General features: G+C 50.6%; 1 protein-coding gene and 2 non-coding genes across 5 annotated transcripts; 1 reads left to right on the top strand and 2 right to left on the bottom strand.

Moving 5' to 3' along the window:
• Positions 1-183: 183 nt before the first annotated feature.
• On the bottom strand, positions 184-257 carry TRNAN-GUU (transfer RNA asparagine (anticodon GUU)). Its single transcript has one exon. It is a non-coding gene; the product is annotated as a tRNA-Asn (tRNA).
• Positions 258-470: 213 nt separating this feature from the next.
• TRNAF-GAA (transfer RNA phenylalanine (anticodon GAA)) lies at positions 471-543 on the top strand. The gene has a single exon. It is a non-coding gene; the product is annotated as a tRNA-Phe (tRNA).
• Positions 544-1,059: 516 nt separating this feature from the next.
• Positions 1,060-12,133, bottom strand: PWWP3A (PWWP domain containing 3A, DNA repair factor). Of its 3 annotated transcripts, none has more exons than XM_058820915.1 (15): positions 12,103-12,133; positions 10,080-10,122; positions 9,376-9,471; positions 8,888-8,979; positions 8,724-8,794; positions 6,975-7,898; positions 6,424-6,537; positions 6,023-6,093; positions 5,507-5,583; positions 4,980-5,040; positions 4,664-4,739; positions 4,354-4,404; positions 3,786-4,216; positions 2,963-3,051; positions 1,060-2,525 (listed from the first exon to the last, which is right to left on the bottom strand). In XM_058820915.1, exons 3-15 carry the CDS (start codon positions 9,430-9,432, stop codon positions 2,450-2,452), a joined length of 2,190 nt encoding a protein of 729 aa, XP_058676898.1. In that variant the 5' UTR covers positions 9,433-9,471; positions 10,080-10,122; positions 12,103-12,133; the 3' UTR covers positions 1,060-2,449. The 3 variants fall into 3 exon arrangements, with proteins under 3 accessions (XP_058676898.1, XP_058676899.1, XP_058676897.1); XM_058820916.1 differs by lacking the exon at positions 12,103-12,133 and adding an exon at positions 11,898-11,960; XM_058820914.1 differs by lacking the exon at positions 12,103-12,133 and having other exon boundaries at positions 10,080-10,196.
• Positions 12,134-13,095: the final 962 nt, after the last annotated feature.

Genomic DNA, 13,095 nt, shown 5'->3' with positions numbered 1-13,095 from the left:
GGAGTTCCGCAGGCACCCTCCGCCTCCGCCGCGGTCCACGGTAAAACGATCCCAAAACGATCCGAAAGCGACCCCAAAACGATCCCGGCGGGCGGGGCCGCGCCGGAGCCACCGCAGGACTCGGCAGGATGGACCGGTCCTGGAGCTGCGGAGCCGCGGTCGCGCAAGAAAATAAGGAGCGACCGTCCCTGGGTGGGCTCGAACCACCAACCTTTCGGTTAACAGCCGAACGCGCTAACCGATTGCGCCACAGAGACCGCACTGCCGCCGCCCTCCCCCTGGCACCGTGTCCCGGCTGTCCCTTGTCCCACATCCCGCGCTCGTCTCCTGTCTGTCCCGTGCCCGGTGCCCATGTCCAACATCCCGCCTGCCCCGTGTCCCCCATCCCGCCCCTCTGTCCCCTCGTGTCACCCCGCCCAGCGCGGCGCCACCGGCGGTGACGGGTGGGGGGGGCGGAGCGCCTCCAGACAGCCGAAATAGCTCAGTTGGGAGAGCGTTAGACTGAAGATCTAAAGGTCCCTGGTTCGATCCCGGGTTTCGGCAAAAGTTTTTTTTCCTCCGGGGATTTGGGTTGCAAACGCGCTGTTTTCACCCCAAAACACCCCCGAGGCTTCGGAGCTCGTTATCCCCTCCCCAGACTCTGGACTTGATTGTTTTAATATCCTGGGAAACACACACACAACAGGGAGAGGCAAAGGACTGCGGGCTGTAACACTGGATTAATGATAAATAATTTTAAATAAATATGAATTAATAATAAATATGAGTTGATTATCTTACATTGAGGAGGCAGCTGAGGGAACATGGATTAATTAACACTGGACAATTACAAGCAGAGGTAGTGTGTGTCGGCCTATTTTAAATAAAACACAAAACCAAAACCCAGTGAGTTCATTTCCCAGTGATTAATAATGTGAGACTGAGACGGTTTTTATGCATCAGATAAAGCTGTAAGATCCCACATTCACCTGCTGTAACACTGGGGTGGAAGCACCACCCAGCACAGATTAAAATAATCAAACAAAAGCAGCAAATGTTGATGAATCACTTCATCCCACTTTATTGATCCACATGATTGATACATGGTGAGACTGAGCCCGGTGCCCAGTCCCAGCGAGTGACCGGTGGGGCAGCACTGCACGGGGGTGGCACAAGCTCAGGATGATCCCTGGCAGTGCCCAAGGCCAGGCTGGAGCACCCAGGGGACAGTGGGAGGTGTCCCTGCCCATGGCTGCCCTTCAAGGTCCATTCCACCCCAAACCATTCCAGGATTCCACAGCTGCAGGGAAGGTGAGGTCTGGAGCACAATCCTTGCAGAACTCGAGGAGTTTTGATGGAAAAGGGACCACAGGGTTCATGGAAAGGAGGAGGAAGTTGACCCCCCCCCCAATTCCAAATGACCCCAGAGCACTGGGATGAGGGGCAGGCAGTCCTTCCCCTTTCCATCTCCAAAGGGAAAGTGCCACTCACAGATCTGAGTTAACTCCATCATTAATTTTTTATCTTAACCCACAAAATTCATTATCCCTCCTCACAGGCTTTAATAAAACCCTCACACTTCCTGGCCTGTCCCTATAATTGAGGTACTTGAGATAATGGGAATAAGGATTCCATGGAAAAACTCATTAGAGAGCACAGAGCAATTAAAAGTGTAATTAAAATATATTCAGATAATTACTACAGCCAGGATAGACATCTGGATCCCAATTTCAACTTCTTCATTTCAAATCATCTTGGGTTTTACTGGACAAGCAAGGAGATCATATTTCATTATCACAGAAAAACCCTAATCAGGGGGTTTTATGTATCATTTATCATTATTCATCATTAATTAGTTCTTGGTGACACTGCTTCCATGTGCCACAGCTCCAACAACGATGAGCAGGGACCTGGGCAGGATTAAATTGGGATTTTAGATGAGAAAAAGACAATTAAAAGCCTCCCAAAATTCACAGCCTCACAAGAGGCAATAAACTGGTTCAGTGAGAGGAAAAGGGAATGTTTTTGTTTGAGCAAACCTGGATTCCTTCCCCATGGAATTTTACTTGTGAGGACAAAACAAGAACCCAAGTGTTTGTGATCCAGCTGGCAGCTCTGGGCACCAATCTGATTTCCCTGCCAGGAACCCCCTGGATTTATCAGGAGCAGGGAGGCCACAAAACAGGACAAGGTCCATTCCCAAGTTGGGTGTTTGGCTGAAAGAATCCACGTGGAAGTTGGTGGAGCAGCAGAAGCTCTGCACAGCCCTGGGGGGTCTCTGGCAGCCCCCCAGGAGGGCACTGATGGATGAGGATCCACTGGATCCTGAACACAGCGAGGCCATGAAGCAGCAAGAGCTGGGAGCAGAGGATTTGGGAATATACACACAGACTTTCCAAAGAATGCCACGTTTTATACAAATCACCAATGGTTTACACCTGGTGGCCCCCAGGACAGCCCTGGCCACTCCTCAGCTCTCTGCAGGCTCTGGCTCAGTCTTGAGCTTTTTGCTTCCCAGGACTTGTTCATCAAACAATTCTCTCTCTCTGGAAAGAAAAATAGAAAAGGTTTTAAGTTAAAATAGGATATTATTGTCCAGATTACATCGCCTGGACAAATTAAATTTGCAGGGTTGGAGTAGCTTAGCTGGGACATTTTTCACATTTTGTCCCTCAAAGGAGGAGGACGCTGAGCTCTCCTGCCCTCACCTGAAACCTTTTCTGTATCCAACAAGAAAGCAGTAAAAACCCTTGGAAAATCCTGAAACCCTTTCTGTATCCAACAAGAAAGGAGTAAAACCCCTTGGAAAATCCTGAAACCTTTTCTGTATCCAACAAGAAAGGAGTAAAACCCTTGGAAAATCCTGAAGCCCTTTCTGTATCCAACAAGAAAGGAGTAAAACCCCTTGGAAAATCCTGAAACCTTTTCTGTATCCAACAATAAAGGAGTAAAAACCCTTGGAAAATCCTGAAAACAAATCTACCTTTTGCTCACAGGTGGTCCTTTAATGTATTTCTCTTCTGCCTTCTCATAATCAATGTCATCCACAGCAGCAATGGCACAGATGATGGCCTAGAAAAATATTGAATAATTTATAATAATAATCAATAAGCAAAATTAAACCACAGCCAGGGATTTGAAACTGCCTCAGCTGAGCACGTTTTGAGAAAAGGGCTCCTCAATAACTTAGAAAACTTGGATGAAACCTCTCACTGAATGCCTGAAATTCTTAAATAAAAAATATAAAATTGCTCTGTATCATCCCCTGGGGGGTATTTTTATCCCCAGATGAAAATATTGTTCACAGTAATTTTGTTTCTACACGAGTTAATGTTCTCCTGGGAAAATTCCTGGGAAGAACACAAAGTATCCACAACAACTGTGAAACAGGCAACACACCACCCCCCACCTCAACACACACAAAGGAACAAGAAAACCCTGAGAAATTGCCAAATTAAATTAAAAAAAAAAAAAAAAAAAAAAACAAAACAAAAAAAAAAAAAAAAAAAAAAAAAACAAAAAAAAAGCTTTGAGGCATTTCAGAGGTAATTAAAATATATCAGAAAACTATCAGTTTGCTTTTAAAAACAACAATCTACCTGAAGCTTCTCTTTTCTGTGCTTAAAAACCAGCATTTGAGTGAGTCAGGCTATAGGCAGGGGTGAATATTCCTGCCTGGCTCAGCTTTGGGAACTCTCCCCACATCATTCCATAGGAACCACACCACAACAAAGGAATAAACCATGGGAATTAGTGTCATTTATCACTCCCCAGTTCATTTCTCCTCCTGTTTCAGGCTCCCTCACCTCAGGTAAAAGCACATCTGAGATAAATCTGATGCCATCCCCCAGGATCTGGTGCAGGTTCTTGGTGTCCATCTCCCTGTAGACCTCCTTCAGGTACCCAACCACCAGGTCCAGCTGCTCCTCATCCTCCAGGTAAGTCTCCACACAGGTAATGTAGCGGCTGGAATTCAGGAATTTCTTCAGCCAGCGCGATTGTTTCCCACTTTTCAAGATCCCCAGGAGATGCTCTTCAGCCCCTTTGCTCTTCACTATGAACTCCACCAGCTTCTTGTTCTCCCTGTCCCTGGCAGCTCTGGTCCTGTCAGGGAGCAGTTTCCTGGGGGGTTTCTGTGGGGAGGTGTCTGAGGAAGACTCTCCAGCCCCTTCCTCCCCTGTGTTTGGGAATGCCATCTGCACCACACTCTGGTAGCCCTCTTTCCTCACTGGGTAGCCTGAAAGAGGAAACCATAAGAATTTATATTTAAATGAGTTTTCAAAATTACACAGGGTTTTCATAGCCATATCAATAGAAAATAAGGAATTTTATTGCTGAGAGGAGTTTTTTTCCCAAAGGAATGGATTCACTTACTGATATCAGCAGCAAAATACTCCAGGAAGGACCCAGTGAAAGAACGACAGCCTAAAAACCCAAAACAGGGGCAGAGATCAGTTCCACTCACCCAGAAATCAAAACCTGGGGTTCCCTTTTCCTGGTGGATCTCAGGATGAGATCCCAGAGAAGCTGGGAGTGCCCAAATCCAGGCTGGACAGGGCTTGGAGCACCCTGGGATGGTGGAAGGTGTCCCTGCCATGGCAGGAGGAGACTGGACGGGGTTGAAGGTTCTTCCCACCCAAACCATCCTGGATTTGGTGATTCCATGGCCACTGCCCCTCCTCACCCACTCGGATCCGATAGTCCTGGATCAGCTGGAGGCACCACTCGATTTCCCTGCAGTAATTCTCCTTGGCTCGTTCCTGCAAAACAAGGAGGAGTTTCTGTCCCAAATCCAGCAGCTCTCCAAGAGTTTCAGCAGGGGACAGAAAAGGTCCATGACAATTTTTTCCTCACAGTAAAACAGCTCCTGGAAGAGTTGTCACAGAGATGAGAGTGGCTTTGAGGGGGTTAAACTCCACATTCCCCCCTGGCCATTTATATCCTGAATTTCTCACTGTATTTGCCCAAACCCTGCAGTTCCACATCTCTGGGATACTCACAATGAGCTCCTGCTTCTCCTCACAGTCAAAGTGCTTCAGGCTCTTCAGAGACACTGAGAAACTTTTAAAGAAACAAAGTCAGAGGTGCAGCTCAACTGCCCCACTTCCCTATTTATTTACTGCAGTTCTGCCTCTCCCTGAAAATCCCATTTCCCAAGGAATTTAGGAGCACAAATTTTAATGGTTTTTGCTTCCAGAGCAAGTTAAAAGTATGGAATCTTCTAACAAATGAGAAGTACCTGGTTTAGAGAAAAGTTAAAGGCAGCTCAGTGTTTCCAGAAAGTTTTTGGAAAGTTTTCTGCATTCCAGGGATTTTTGTTTTGTTGTTTTTTTTTTTTTTTTTTGTTTTCAACTCCTCAGCTCTTCCCAGGGACAGGGAGCTGCCTCAACCTGCAGCATGACAAAGCACCTCCAACCCTCACCTGGTCCAGCCCCTCCCTCCCAGATCAACCTGGAGAGGTCTGTCCTCACCCTGCACCGGGAATATCAGACTGGAAATTCAGGATGAGATGGAAATAAACATTTACCCTTTTTTCTTCTCGTTTGTGGTGCCATCTATGAAGAGCACACAGGCCCTCCGGTGCTTCCTCTTCACTGCTTTCACCTGGAGAGAGGATAAAGCCTCAAAAATCCTGATCTTGACAAAGGGATATTTTCCTGTGGATATCACCCACTACAACCCACACTTAAATTTCTCTTTTTGCTGTAACTTGCCTTTATTACACAACTATGAAAAACTCAAGAGGAAGCAGCAATCAGTTCCTCAAAGGGAACATTTTTAGTACACAAAGGGCCTCCCCTTTCTTTTGCAAATTGGGAACAAAGTTCTGCTCCATGACAAAGGAACTGGGATAATCCTGTGCTCTGCACAAACAGCTGTGAAGTGACCACATTTTGAGTGCTTTTAGCACAAATTTACGTCTATCAATTTTGAAATGCTTCTACTGGAAGGTTTTTAACATTGTCAGGGAAGGCAAAAGTCACTCCAGAGCTGGGAGTTGCTCCTTATCAGCAGGATATGAGGAAGCAGGAGCTGCTCTTACCACGGCTGGCCAGTAGGGATAGCGCCGCAGCTTGCACCACACCAACATCCCTTCCTCGAAGAATTTGGGTTCTGGGGTGAAAAAGAGGGGAAATTTTCCTTAAAAACAATAAAACAAAACAGGTGCTGCCCCTCTCTTCTTCTCCTCCAGGAGTTTCTCTTCAGTGCTTTTACAGTGACCCCAAAATGCAGCACAGAGTCCCGAAATGAAACCCAGCAACTTCAATGCCAGGCCCTTGTCCAGTTTCAAGGATTTTTTCATTTAATTCTGCAGCAAAATGCTCAGGAAATGCATTTTATCCCAAGCCTGGACACAGCTGGATCCCCTCCTGGAATCCCCAGGGATTTCAGGACTGAAGCTCCCCCAGCAGGAAGAGCCTCAGCCCTGTGCTGATGTCTCACCTCGATGGGACAGAACACTGGGGAAATTTTCCTCCTCTTCATCGGCCAGAGGTGAGAGTGGAGGGAGGCTCTCCGAGGAAACTCTCCTGGAAGACATCCCAGAGGCTTCCAGCCCTGCCAACAGCACCAGGATCCAGGGATTAGGACAGGATCAGCTTCAGAGCAGGTGAGACACACCTGAGTGTGACCCAGAGGGGACCTGACACACCTGCACACTTTAATTAGGGAATCTTAATTCCCTGATCATGGGGATAACAGAGGAAAAAAAATGGGGCTGGTCTCAGGACCTCATTCAGAAACACTTAATCTCAATTTATCAGAGAGCAGTAAGGGAAAACAAGTGTGAGCTAAAAAACCACCCCAGTTTTCCATGGAAAACCCAACCACCACCCAAGGCCTCCCCAGCTCTGAATGGTTTCCATTTCTGCTCCCCAGGAATGGAAACCAAAAGGAATTAAATCAGCAATTCAAGAGCCACTCCCCAAAAACAAAGCAACATTCCAAGGTCCCACATGGGATGAAGGTTTCCCTTCCCCAAGGGATTTGCCCACCTTCATCTTCCTCAGAGTCAGGGGCTTTATTCCCAGGCAGGTGTGAGGGATCCTGGTTTTCCTGCTCCTGGGGCTGAGGGAAGGCACCAGAAGGTCCAGGTGAGGATCCAGGGTGGTTCCTGCATTTCCTGTCTGCCCCGTCCGGGTGTTTTCCACCCTCTGCCTCTCTCCTCCCATCCAGCTGCTTTGCCAGGCTCTCACTCTCACTGCTGATGCTTTTCTCCAACTCATCCGAGGCAGTTTCACTGCAGGAATCCAGGAATGCTCTCCCAGGCCGAGCTCCTTTCTTTCTGGAAGGTTCCACAGTGCCAGATCTAGAGGGGACAGAGGGAGACCCCTCCTCAGGAGCCACCTGTGCTTGATCCTGGGGGGAATCATCCCTCCATCTTCTTTTCCTTCCTTGCTGATTTTTTCCAACCTCTGCCTTACAGGAGACTCCATTCCCCATTTTGGGCTGCATTTTTCTCTGTCTGGGTGACGATTTTGGTTCTGCTTTTTTGCAGTTGTGACCATCAGGGGCTGGTGCCACACTCGAGTCCCTGGCACCACACCTGGCAGGGTTTGTGCCACCCCCACGTGCCCTGGCAGGGCTTGTGCCACCTCCAGGTGCTTTCCCACTCCTCCCTGGAGCCACAGAACCTCCCTGGCTGCGTGCTTTGGGATCATCCTTCATCCCAGCGTTATTTTGAGCTTTCCTTTTCCTCTTGGCAGCCTCAGGTTCTGATTTTTTCGAGCGAGAGCGCAGTGAGAAGCTGTGGGAGGGGGTGGGTGGGGCAGATTTCTCCCGGGAAAATTCAGGATTTGGTCCTTCTGCAGGTGGCATTTGAGTGCTGGAGTCAGTCTCATGGAGAATATCCAGGGCAATTTTAAGGGAACAGCGATATTGGAGCTCCTCCACGGCCTCACTCATGGTTTTCTTTTGCTCTGATGAGGAAAAATATTCAATAAATGAAATTATCATCATTATTCCAGCATAAATGTTACTCCTAGTATTTGTTTTAAGGTGAATTTTTTACTACTGAAACCATCCACAGTTCCCAAGGCAAAGGATGGAGACACACAAAGACCAAGCTGGAAGTGCCTCATTTTGAGGGAAACTCACATTTCTTCAGCATCCCTCCAACAAATCACCCCAGGGAAGAGGAAAATGATGAATTTTTAACTTATTTTCCAACTTTATGGAAAAAGGAAAAGAAAATAAGTGAAATATACAAGTTTCATTCCCCCAGGCTGAGTTTCTGTGGGGGATTTTACACCCAGAAAAGACACAAAGTAGCACATTTGGGGCTGAGTTTTTAGAGGTACTTTACACCCAAAAAAGACACAAAGCAGCACATTTGGGGCTGAGTTTTTAGAGGTATTTTACATCCAGAAAAGACACCAAGCAGCACATTTGGGGCTGAGTTTTTAGAGGTATTTTACACCCAGAAAAGACACAAAGCAGCACATTTGGGGCTGAGTTTTTAGAGGTATTTTTCACCCAAAAAAGACACAAAGTAGCACATTTGGGGCTGAGTTTTTAGAGGTATTTTTCACCCAAAAAAGACACAAAGTAGCACATTTGGGGCTGAGTTTTTAGAGGTATTTTTCACCCAGAAAAGACACAAAGTAGCACATTTGGGGCTGAGTTTTTAGAGGTATTTTTCACCCAGAAAAGACACAAAGCAGCACATTTGGGGCTGAGTTTTTGGAGGTATTTTACACCCAGAAAAGACACACAGCAGCACATTTGGGCCCCTCCTTCCTCACCCAGGGTGGAGGCGATGGCCTTGATCCTCTCCTCTGTCAGGGGAACCACGTTTGCAGAGCTCACACTGACCCTGGAACACAAAAAGATAAAAGGATTCCTTTCTTCCCCTTATGTTTTTAACCTCCAAGAATGCAAAGGTGTGATAGGAACAAGGATACTCAACTGCTTCTCCAAGCCAAGGATTTCAGCTTTAAATCCCATCCTTTTTGTGGTGGCAACAGGACTGCTCCCAGCAACTCCAGGTTTGCACAAAACCTGCAATAAAAGCGAGAAATCTCCCTTGAAAATCCTGACCAACAGCAAAACGTTTATCCAAGAGCAGCTTGACAGTGCCTGGGAGCAGCCTTAGGATCGTGGAACGATAAAATCCCAGCATGGATTGGGTGGGAAGGGACCTTAAATCCCATTTCATCCCTCACTGTCCCAGGCTGCTCTGGAAATCCATCCCAGGGTGGAATTTTTTCCCCAATGCCCCATCCAACCCTGCCCTCTGGCAATGAGAAGTTATTCCCCATGGCTCCAGGCCCTCTCTATTTTTCCTCTTGGCATCTCCACAGCTCAGACAAGCTCAGACACGTTTGCTGAGACCTCTCCCTTCCTTCCTGCTGTGCTCCAAGCAACCTCCACAAACATTTCCTCGTTCCTCCTCACCTTGGCTGGCCACAGACGCCTCTTCCACTTGCAGAGAATGAACTCTTGGTCAGTCATGGCTGAGCTTCACGTGGAAAAGGGCAATGCCAGGGTGTTCTGAGGGGAAAAAAAGGGAATAAAGGAGTCACCCACCTTTTTCCATTGTAGTCTTTGTTTTTTGAAGGAAATACAGGATTTAATCAAACATATTACTACAGTTATTATTGTTACCAGTGAAGGGATCACTGCACTTATATCACCCTACAGCTTCTCCAATATTATATCTTAAATTCCTTTTTTCTGTAGAAGCTGTGGCTGCCTCATCCCTGGAAATATCCAAGGCCAGGTTGGACAAGTTTTGGAGCAACCAGGGACAGTGTAAGGAATGGGACTGGATGAGCTTCAGGTCCTTCCAACCCAAACGATCCCAGGATTCAAGAATTCCATAATTCCAGGAGCACAAGTGGCTCTCACTTTGTGAGGAAAACACTATCAGCAATTACACAATGCAGCCATAGGCCTGCTCAATCCACAGCTTCCTGCGACCAAACCCTAAAAACAGGGAACTACACCCTCAAAATAACTCTCTGGATATTTTACACGTCGTTTGATGCCAATTTTTACAGACGATTTGCAACAGAAACCCGCGCAGAGCAGCCTCAGACCCCTCAGGGCTTCCTCAAGGGCTTTAAAAAACCACATACTAAAGATCTTCCTGTACTTACAAGCTCCAGGTGCTGGGATGGCCGCGGCTCCGGGATCGCGGCCCTGCGGAGGGAAAGGAGGAGGGAGGGAAGGAGAGAGGGACGAGGGGCCGTTAGCGGAGCTCGGAACGGCGGGACCGGCGCGGGGCCCCCGTGAGGCGGCGCGGGCACAGCGGGAACCGCCCGGCCCCAAAAACCCACGTGAGGGGAGGGACGGGACCGCACGAACCCCGCCGGCACCGTGAGGGGAGGGACGGGGTCGCACGAACCCCCCCGGTACCGTGAGGGGAGGGACGGGGCCGCACGAACCCCCCCGGCACCGTGAGGGGAGGGACGGCACCGCACGAACCCCCCGGTACCGTGAGGGGAGATACGGCACCGCACAAACACCCCCGGCACCGTGAGGGGAGGGACGGCACCGCACGAACCCCCCGGTACCGTGAGGGGAGGGACGGCACCGCACAAACACCCCCGGTACCGTGAGGGGAGGGACGGGGCCGCACGAACCCTCCCGGCACCGTGAGGGGAGGGACGGCACCGCACAAACACCCCCGGTACCGTGAGGGGAGGGACGACACAGACAAACACCCCCGGTACCGTGAGGGGAGGGACGGGGCCGCACGAACCCTCCCGGTACCGTGAGGGGAGGGACGGCACCGCACAAACACCCCCGGTACCGTGAGGGGAGGGACGACACAGACAAACACCCCCGGTACCGTGAGGGGAGGGACGGGGCCGCACGAACCCTCCCGGTACCGTGAGGGGAGGGACGGCACCGCACAAACACCCCCGGTACCGTGAGGGGAGGGACGGGGCCGCACGAACCCCCCCGGCACCGTGAGGGGAGGGACGGCACCGCACGAACACCCCGGTACCGTGAGGGGAGGGACGGCACCGCACAAACACCCCCGGTACCGTGAGGGGAGGGACGGGGCCGCACGAACCCTCCCGGCACCGTGAGGGGAGGGACGGCACCGCACAAACACCCCCGGTACCGTGAGGGGAGGGACGACACAGACAAACACCCCCGGTACCGTGAGGGGAGGGACGACACAGACAAACACCCCCGGTACCGTGAGGGGAGGGACGGGGCCGCACGAACCCTCCCGGCACCGTGAGGGGAGGGACGGCGCCGCACGAACCCTCCCCGGTACCGTGAGGGGAGGGACGGGACCGCACGAACCCCGCCGGCACCGTGAGGGGAGGGACGGGGCCGCACGAACCCCCCCGGCACCGTGAGGGGAGGGACGGGGCCGCACGAACCCCCCCGGCACCGTGAGGGGAGGGACGGGACCGCACGAACCCTCCCGGCACCGTGAGGGGAGGGACGGCGCCGCACGAACCCTCCCCGGTACCGTGAGGGGAGGGACGGGACCGCACGAACCCCCCCGGCACCGTGAGGGGAGGGACAGCGCCGCACAAACACCCCCGGTACCGTGAGGGGAGGGACGAGACCCTTCCCCAAACCGCCCTCGCTGAGGGGAGAGACCCCAGAGTCCCGCACTCGGTGAGGGACAGGACAGGGCCCCCAAAGCCGAATCGGTGAGGGGAGGGACGGGACGGGACCCCCCGTACAGAGCTCCCTCCATTAGGGACGGGACCCCAAACCCCCCTCCGGGAGGGATGGAACGGTCCAAGCGCTCTGTGAGGGGAGTGACGGGACCACCCCAAAATGCCTCGGGGAGGGGAGGGACGGGACCCCCTCAAAAATGCCTCGGTGAGGGACAGGAGCCCCCAAAAACGCCTCGGGGAGGGGAAGAACAGCACCCCCAAAACACCGCGGTGAGGGGGAGCACGGGACCCCTCAACACCCTCCCTTCACAGGGGTCACCCCACAACCTTCCCTGCTGAGGGCAACAACGGGACCCCAAAACGCCTCGGGGAAGGGAGGGACAGGGCTCCCCGCTTCGCCCGGTCAGAGGACGGGCGAGACTCCCAAACACAAGCCCGGTGCCGGTGATGGCCCCCAGACCCGCGTCTCACCCCCAGATCCCGCTTTAAGGCCCGGGGGGCTTGGGAGTTGGGGGGGAGGGGGCTCAGTTACCGTGCGCGCTCCCGACAACACCGCCCTCCACAGGAGGGTCTGCGCAAGCGCCGCGCGCGCCGCCCGGCACCGCCCCCCCGACCAATCAGCGAGCGCCGCTTGGCGCCCCGCCCTCCTCGCCGAGGCCAAAACACGAGGCTCATCCAATCAGAGTGCGCGCTGCTGCCTTAGCCACGCCTACCCATCTTCTATTGGCCAGTTGGGCGGAAGCCGCTCCTAATCTGGGGAGGGCGGCATGGCAACGGAGAGAGTGACGTCATAGGCAGGAACTGTGACGTCATATGATGGTTTGGGCTGGAGCTGCGAGCCCGACCATTGGCAGGGACAGTGTTGTGAAAAATGCGTATTTTATATTGGCTTTTAGCAAATATTAAAGTGAATATTATACGTGTTATGTTAGGGTTATGCTGTATTAATTTATGTATTAAATTATGCTGCATTAATTATTTAAGTAGTGTGTTAAATATAGTTTTAGGTTATAACATAATGTTAAAATAGAAACTATGTATGTGGGATTTTTTTTAAGAAAGGAATGAGGTACTCACAGCAGATAGCAGCCAATCAGTTGTTTTGAAAATTTTAAAAGTTTAATCATAATGAAATGGTTATAAAAATAGCAATATAATTAGAGTAATAATAATTTGGACAATTTGGATTAGGACAATATGAGACAATAAGAAGAAAGAGTTATGGATGTCTGGGTAGCTCTTTCTGGGTAAAATAAGCCTGAAAAAAGACACAGTTAACAGAGGATTAACCCTTAAAAACAATATGTTGCATATTCATATATCTCATACATGATGCATAAATTCCATTCAAACACAGGATTCTGTCTGGTCAGTGTCAACTTCTTCCTCTGAATCCTGAGGTGTCTTCATGGCTGAGCAAGGCAGGAATAAGTTAATTTTTTCTGATAATGGGGCAATAAATTCTTTTTCTCTGAAAGATTGAGGTGTCCTGTGCAAGTACCTCATTCCTTTAAAAAATACCCCA

The sequence above is a fragment of the Ammospiza caudacuta genome, chromosome 28 (assembly GCF_027887145.1).
Source record: "Ammospiza caudacuta isolate bAmmCau1 chromosome 28, bAmmCau1.pri, whole genome shotgun sequence".
Taxonomy (NCBI): Eukaryota; Metazoa; Chordata; class Aves; order Passeriformes; family Passerellidae; genus Ammospiza; species Ammospiza caudacuta.
Note: the sequence above shows the minus strand (reverse complement) of the source record. Positions and strands in the feature narration are given on the sequence as shown.

Excerpts from the sequence above, each read along its gene's own strand:
- PWWP3A (XM_058820915.1), bottom strand. The coding sequence starts at position 9,432 with ATGACTGACCAAGAGTTCATTCTCTGCAAGTGGAAGAGGCGTCTGTGG. Across the intron at positions 7,899-8,723 it reads GGCCATCGCCTCCACCCTGG|AGCAAAAGAAAACCATGAGT; the intron begins GTGAGGAAGGAG and ends TTTCCTCATCAG. Across the intron at positions 4,405-4,663 it reads GGACTATCGGATCCGAGTGG|GCTGTCGTTCTTTCACTGGG; the intron begins GTGAGGAGGGGC and ends TTGGGTTTTTAG.